The 8,267-nt window shown below is 45.1% G+C and overlaps 1 protein-coding gene across 1 annotated transcript in view; it reads left to right on the top strand.

The window, feature by feature from the left end:
• Nucleotides 1-5,249, top strand: part of CMYA5 (cardiomyopathy associated 5) — a gene marked incomplete at its 5' end in the record, with an annotated part of 39,623 nt that extends 34,374 nt beyond the window's left edge. Inside the window, 4 exon segments of the mRNA XM_010147811.1 lie at nt 1,612-1,745; nt 2,531-2,630; nt 3,890-4,066; nt 4,997-5,249. Coding sequence (XP_010146113.1) covers nt 1,612-1,745; nt 2,531-2,630; nt 3,890-4,066; nt 4,997-5,249 — 664 coding nt within the window.
• Nucleotides 5,250-8,267: the final 3,018 nt, after the last annotated feature.

Genomic DNA, 8,267 nt, shown 5'->3' with positions numbered 1-8,267 from the left:
CGACGACCAAACCAAACCAAAATCCACACCAAAAAAAAATCCACACCAAAAAAACCCACAAACAAACAAACAAAAATCCCAGATCACAGGAGAACCCAGTGCTTTTTCTCAATGCTTTCAATCACTTTTAATGACACCTGTCAGTACAAAACACCTGTTGCAGACTAGTAAGGGTGATGCACCAATCTCTCCCCGGGATGCTATTCTCCTAGACACAGAACTCCGAGTTGTTCATCTAGAATTTGGTGTATGTGGCGCTGTGGGCTTTTACCTTCATGTGATAAATATGGCCGAGGCAGACGTGAAAAATCCTGTTGGATGAGCACTGATTATTCTCCAGGTTGTGCTGCTCTCTGCTGGGACATAGGTGGAAAAACAGCCACTACAAATGAATAGCAACGATCTGATCCGACTTGCCTCCCTTACCTCCTCTGGGGCCACGCTAATTAGTGCTGGGAAACGTCATTTAATCTAGCTTCCCACAGAGTTACCTGCAGGCAGGAGGCCATCCTGGGCTCCACTCTCCAACCGGAGGTGGAAGGGACACTGCCTTGCGTGCTCTCCAAAAACACATCTCCTCTATGTGAATTTAAATACTTGCCTTGAAGATTCCTACAAGCATTTATGGGAGCAGATTGTCTAATTTATACAGATAAACAGTCTTTACACGAAGGCACACAGTGTGATGGGCTGTCTGCCTTTGCAGAGTCAAAAATGAGGAAAAATCAGGATCTGTTGTACGAGAATTTCAGCCAATGTTTCGTACTCCTGACAATACAGAAAATAAAAACGGCATCTTTCTAGCCATCCAAAGTGCTTTCACTGGCATTTCAAAGTGCCTGCAAAGCAGATTAGGTGGTGCTGACTCCTGCTTTCCCACAGTGTGTTGAGACATCAAGGGCTGAGGATGTGAGCTTTGTGCCCCCAGAAAGGGGAGACGTAGTCAAAACAAGTCACCCTGCAAAGGCAACTCCCCTGCTGCTGCCTCTTGCAAAAACAGCCTGGTTTTGAGTGCACGGTGCCATGCGGGAAATAGAGCCAAGACTTCATTGATAAACAATTTGTGAGCAAGGAGTTGATAACAAATGCAGGGTTTCTGCGCTGTCTCAGATAAAGGTATTTGTTCTTTGGCACCCAAAGCATGTGCCTAGACAGTACAAAAACAAGTACTTTCACTGTCATGCAACTGAATTAATAAAAGGGATTTTTTTCTTCAGAGGGTTGTTCATTTTGTAATGCAAACTTTCCACAGGAGGCGGATGAGAATTTGATTCTCCGCTGTTTGCATTTTATGTGATGACTTGTGCCACAAAATGAACAAAAAGTGAGCATTACACCGAATGACTGCACCGAAAGCAGTACTAGAGCAAAGGCCTGAAAATCTGTTGGTCAAAGCGAGGAGGATCCCTCAAGTAAAATGCTGAAGCCGCTACATAACCTAGTTGTTTGTGGAAACAGTACTTGCCTTTCCAGTTGGGAGTTTCTGTATGGTGCCTGTTGTTTCAGTAGCCAACAATACTGTTAGGAGGGTTAGCTGTTCACATAAATCATTATCTCCTGTTTTGCATGTCTGTATACATTTTACTGTATGAAAATTTTCAAAATTTGCAGATCTTTTGCCGGTATAACGAGACCTGAACTGAAAGTATCCCTGGAGCCCAATGTGAACTATTTCTTCTACCTGAGGGCTGTTAATCCATTTGGGACAAGTGAACAAAGTGAAGCAGCTCTTATCTCAACTAAAGGTAGATCACCATTTTCTGATGTCAAAACAATGGGATGGAGGGGCAAAGCAGCCAAACACATCATTTTTCTCCAGAAATCGTACCAGAATTTTCCGATACGGAAATGAGCAAGTGATTGAGATAAAAGGGACCGTATTTTATCTGCCTAAAATTAGCATAATCTGGGACTAGTTGACTTGAAGTTGGTAAATTTATGTCAGTGTAAAACTGGTGTGACCTCACAAGCAAAAATGTTGAATTCTGTCAGAAATAGGAAATGAGTAAACATCTTAACGGGATCTCAGTTTGCTTGAGTTTGGCAGAGTGCATTTGGATAAAAGATGAAATGACCTTAAAAGAAAACCCTCACAATTAAACCTTATGGACTTTGGGTTTCAGGGACGAGGAAGCATCCAGAGCAGCTTTAAAATGCAATGGGTGATTTAAATTTTAAGATTTCCATATAAATAATGGTAAATTATGTATGGTTCTTCCAAACCAGCCTCAAAACTCAAATTTTCTATTTTGAAAAAGCAGTTGATTGAAAATTATTCAACCTTCTTGAATACTGAAGACTTTCTTATCACCTAGCTGCATTTCTGAATATTAGGCTTGCCGTCCCAATCAGGCACAGCTTGGAAGACTCCTTGCATCCACACCCAATTTTCCATTGCTCCTACCTGCCAGCAGACACAACTCTGTCCAGCTAACGTGGCATTAATTGTTGCTCAACACTGTATGATTCAGCTCATGTTAACATGGCCAGCCTCTCAGAACTGGTGTTTCTTTGTCATGAATTGTCCCAGGAACTCGATTTCGCCTCCTGAGCGACACAGCTCATCCTGCTTTGCAACTCTCCTCCAGTGCAACAGTGATCTGCCTTCCCGAGAAAGCCAAATTCAGTGGGTGAGTAGCAGCACGATGAGCACAACCACCCTGCAAGGTTCAGGATGGGACCTTCCCTCTTATTTTTGCCTGTGGGTAGCTGTCACATGGCACTAATTAATTTTGTAGAACTTAATTGTTTCAGTCATGGTCATGCAGCTCCTGGACGTTGTGTGATTCACTCCCCCTTTCAAGAGCTGCAATATCTCAATAAAGCCAGTAGCAGGATCGATGCGGGTCCTGGAAAGAACTCATTGTCGCACTGAGGAACCGCGAGAATGTCAAAGGCAGTGGTACCTACTGGGTTTGCCTCAGTCCACAGTCACTGCTTAATCCTTCAGAACACTTCAGTCTCAAAGCAATTTGCTGCTGTCCCAAGAAAGCCAAGATTCATGGGCTTATTTTTGCATATATTTTTGCTAGCAGTAACCTGTCTTCCATACTTTGCTCCTCTACTGAGGACATTATTGGTAACATTTTCCAAAGCATCTGTGGGTTTGGAGAACTAGGAAGTGCTCCTGGGATGTGTTTAGAATGATTGTACCAGGCTAGGTTCATCCACTGCAAACATGATTTCTTTTTTACATACTGATATCAGTCTCATCACAAGCACAGGTCCACTTGTGTAAGTTGTGGCGTACTGATACAGTTTCTTAAAATGTAATGAGGTATTACTGGTTTAAGCACTTTCTTTACTGTTACAGCTGAACACACACAACGTGTTTGTCACTGTGTCTGCTTAAAGTAGGCATACTTTCTAACAAGCTTTCAAAATTTGAGGTCCAATATTTGCCTTCAAAGTCACCTTTTCCACCTTTTGCTAGCTTTACACCCCTTCCAGATATCAGGAAGAAGTTCTTCACAGAGAGGGTGGTGAGGCACTGGAACAGGTTGCCCAGAGAAGCTGTGGATGCCCCATCCCTGGAAATGTTCAAGGCCAGGCTGGATGAGGCTTTGAGCAACCTGGTCTAGTGGAAGGTGTCCCTGCCCATGGCAGGGGGCTTGGAACTAGATGATCTTTAAGGTCCCTTCCAACCCAAACCATTCTGTGATTCTATGATTCACATAATTGCATGTCTTTCACTCCTTAAGATGAGTCCATCTCAGTGCAAAGATGAAATGACTCTCAGTGACAACACTCAAATCTCTGATAAAACCCTCCAGTTAGAAGAACAGAGTGCAATCCATTAGCAATTTTACATGCTGGTGCATGATGAGACTGTAAGAAATATCACAATATGGTTGGTCTACCACCACACTCACACCTCTTCCACAAACAGGCTTCCTTCGGTCCTGGGTGAACTGCTGCCTGCTCGGGGACGCCATTACTGGGAAATCGTTGTCTATGCCTGCAGAAGCTACAGGATTGGGATTTGCTATGAGGCAACACCACGGAGCAGCATCCTGGGGCTGAATGATACCTCTTGGTGCATGCGCTGCTGTCCTACACAAACCAGGTAAAGCTGAGTCAGTCTAGCTGTTTGGGAAATTACTTGTCCATCATGTAAATAAAGCTGGCCAGCTTCAAGGATCACAAGAGCAGAAAAATTTGCTTTCTTACTGCAAATCTGAGTAATAAGTAAAGGGCAACTACAGAGGAGCTTTAGACCTCCTTTTAATTAAGAAAATCTTGTAAAACAACTTAAAACATAGAATTAATCTCAAACAGACCCTTTACTGCCCTTCACCCACAGAGTGATTAAAACTTAAAAAACTAATTTGCCACTGCTTTGTCATTTCAGCCTCATATCCTGACCTGCTTCACAAAATCCCAGCAGGTGTATTTATTCCCATAAACGCAGAGTCTATTTCCGCCTGCAGGAGACATCAAACCCCCATAGGGAATGCCTTCACCTGCCTTGTCCTTCCCAGCAACCGGCACGCCCTGCCTCAGTGGCAGGACTGCAGGGTGCTCATCTCCGGCAGGCCAGTGCCAGGCTGCTTGGAGCAGGCATAACCCTCTTGGTGGTGTCAAGGTGCTCTTGACCTAAACAAGTGTGCTCTTTTTAGTGTGAAATCATATAGATGCATGAACATAAACAGCTAAATGGAACATCTGAGATGGAAAGGGTTTTGCCGCAGCAGAGCTCATGCTTAAATCCCCACAAAGACCTGTAATAAGAAAGATACAGATTACATGATTACAGCAAGTATGCTTTTATCCTGAGAGGCCAAAGATGCCAAGTGTAAGGGCTCATCAGCATGCCAGGCAGGACTTTGAAGTGATTGCCACGTTCACTTTGCTTATGTACTGAGCAAAATGCTGTTGCCACGTGATACACTGCTGTATGCAGCCACCTGCTAATAGGTAGGAATTAAGCAGTAGGGTATTTCTGGTAAATTGCCGTGAGGAGGCTCACTATGTCCTGTTTTCCATGTCCCCACAGCTTTCTTTACAGATTTCTTCACACTGGTATGATGGGTGACATCCGTGTGACAGAACAACCGGCCAGGATTGGCATCCTGTTGGATTACAGTGGTGGCAGACTGTTGTTCTTCAATGCAGAGAGAGGACTGGTGCTGTTCGCCATCAGGCACAGATTCACTGATGCTGCTCACCCGGCCTTTGCCTTGGAGAAGGCCGGAGCGCTTACCCTGCGCACGGGAATGGAGCTGCCGGAGTTTGTGAAGCACAGCTAATCCTGCACTTCACACTCTCAGGAGAACTGATAGCGTCAGGGGACAGGGAGGGTGAGAGGGGTGACAGGGAGGAGTGCCTAGTCTTCACCAGTGAATGCTTCTCACGCAGCTCTCCCCCACGTTGTTAGTAATTGTAGTTAGTGCTCTGCCACGCACTCACCCTGAACCTGGACAGAAAATCGACTCCTTCAGATGGAGCATGCACCTAGTGATATACACAGCAATACTTCTAAGGGGATAAAAAGTTCTGTTAGATATGAACAGTAAGAGAGGGGGATATGTTTCACTTTCCCTGTGAAAATAATGTTAGTGCTAACTGTCTTTTTGAAGTTGGTTATGAGCCTGTGTATGAAATAAATGCATTTCTCACTGCAATACGTGCAAGTCATCGTTTCACCATTTGCTAGCCAAAGACTGAATCAAAGACGATGAGTGTGAAAAATGCGCAAAAATGTCAACAGCTGAAACACTGTGCAGGTTAATCCATCTTGTGTTATTCTTTCCCAACGCTTCTCTTTAAGTGAACACATTAAGAAAACTTGGAAACTTAGAAATCTGCACATTTTGCAAAATGAGTGTGTCCTAGACTAGTCTTCATATGTCAGGTAAAGTTTGAATATGCAGCACCTACCTACCCTGCTCACAGCAGACTAACAGTCAGCTACCTTCCTGCATCAGTTAATATCTGTGTCTGTAAATAGGTACTCATGAAACACACGTGTGAGGAAACTGGGTAGTAGTGGTAAAAGTATTCCTCCATGGTTTTTGTCCTCAATTTGTTGGGTAAGTGGTTTTGAGGAAATGTTGTCACCCAGGACCTTAGACAACAGACCAATTGCCAGTGACCTTCTTGTGGATCGTCCCTTTTCCAGCACTGCTTTCTACCTTTGCAGTTAGAGATTTGATCTGCCTAACTTCAGGCTTGTGGACATCTTCCCACATCTGCCCTGCTCTCTCCTGTCGTCTATGCCAGCACCAGCATCGTGCCAGCGAGGCGCAGCGTTTCAGGGCCATCGGAACAGGCAGGCTAAAAAGGGTTAATGCCAGCAGTTCCACAGCATCTTCCCCTCGCTTCTTCAAACCCTTTTTTTCCCAGCACTTCACACACCCGTGGTGTGGCTGTCTCCCTGCCTGCCCCAAGGGCTGAACGCACAAGTGGCAGTGATGCCGAGCCCAGCTGAATGCTGGGGGACATTAATCTTTAGGTGGGCGGGCAACGCTTTTCATGCTGTGCCTGCTCTGGAGATTCCTGCCGCAGGGGACTGCGCTGCCGGACTCGTTTGCAGCTCAGCTGAAGAGCCCTACTCCCCGAAGTAAAGCAGATTTCAGGAGACTAATGGAGAGGATTTGCCTCTGAAGACAGCACTTAAATGAGTTACAGAGAGTCTTCTCCTCGTTATGCTCAGAGGAGGTGCCCGCTGCAGCTGTTTTGTTTATGATTTAACACCACCAAGGCATATGCTTGCTGGTTTAGCCTGCTGTGTGTTTGGTGTCCCACAGGAGCCACGCTCCACACTGTCATTGCAGGCTCGTGCGAGATGGTTGAGACAAGATAAACAAGATCCTGTGACCCTTTGTTTTAAGCCAGAGCTCTTTTTGGGATTTCAGTTAACAAATGCTAGTTCTGAGTCCCTGACGGAGAGCGAGGGGAGTGAGAAAGCAGGGCAGTGCCCTGTTGGCTCAAGCAGGTGTTTTGTGGTGGATGGTGAGGAAAAGGTCCAGGATTAACTGGGAAAGAAAGAGAGAAAGGGTACTGGGGGCAGCGTTATTGTGAAGGCTGAGGAGGAGGAGACAGAAGGCAGGCCGAAAACACGCAGAGCAGATGGCGGTACACCAAGAGGCAGGTCAGTGGTGGTGGCAGTTGCCTTCCTCAGGCTCCTGCAGGCAGCCAGATCACCGGAGGTCTGGCTGTCTCCAGGGCTTAATGTGGCACTTCAAACTAAACCTGAAAATCCTGGCTTTGGGTCGACTTCCCCCATGTTCTCCTCACCCTGGTCACTGCTGTCCCGAGCGTGTGGTTGCTTCACGGACACCAGCGTCACATACTGCCCAGGGCAGAGCCGGTGAGACGGAGAGCAAAGCAACATGAAGTTATTTGGGTGACTTTTTCAGTGGAAGCTCATAGCTATTGCCTGGTCGGAGGCAACTGCGTATTAGTCGATAGCAGTTTTAAAAGCTAAGGCCCCCTCTATTGCTGTGCAGTATTACACAGGTACTCCTGCAAGACTGGAGCTTGGCAAAATGTTTGTACTGGAGGCACCTCATTCTTAAAAACATTCGGTTCATTTTGAAAAACTGCCTGACGCTGTATCCTTACCGATTTTTCTATAAAGTTCAGCAGTTAGATTGGGCAGCATCAAAGTGTGCTTACTGTTTATATGAAAGCAGGATAAATTATTTGAAATTGAAAATGTCACTTAAAGAGCCTAAACAGTATTAATTTAAATGCCTAAATCCGGTCTGCATTAAGCTATGAGAGGTGGAGAAATGCCCAGAGAGAATAGCCTGTTTGGAGAGATGGAACGAAGTGCACACTAAACACAAAACCATACGTGAGTTAAGATTCAGTATAGGCAGAAAATTCGTATCAGTGAGGAAGGCAGATCCTGAAAGCCACAATTAAGTTGCTATGCCTCATAATGCATGGTGCAAACTCTTTTGCCTTTGGAAAGTCTAGAGGTACATCTGCTGGGATCTTTTACTTGCCTGATGGGCACAAAGTGGCACCAACTTCAGGAATTCACTTTCCAAAAGGTAACTGTCCACAGATGCTTGAACGTGCAAGTGTTCAGATGACTTGTATGACTGCATTCAGACGAACTGAGATTTTGAGGCTTGTTGCTCCCATTTTTTTCTGGCCATTGTAGTTTTTAACCATATACTAGATGAGAGAGACAAAAAACTCCCAGTCGTGTTTTTCTTGTATTTGATGAATTTAGCATCTAAAAATACCTCAAAAGCAGCGTGACCTGTTGTTCAGCAAAGGATTTAGTTAGCTTGGCTGGTAGTAACTAAGAC

This window comes from Eurypyga helias, unplaced genomic scaffold (genome assembly GCF_000690775.1).
Source record: "Eurypyga helias isolate BGI_N326 unplaced genomic scaffold, ASM69077v1 scaffold28292, whole genome shotgun sequence".
Lineage (NCBI taxonomy): Eukaryota > Metazoa > Chordata > Aves > Eurypygiformes > Eurypygidae > Eurypyga > Eurypyga helias.
Note: the sequence above shows the minus strand (reverse complement) of the source record. Positions and strands in the feature narration are given on the sequence as shown.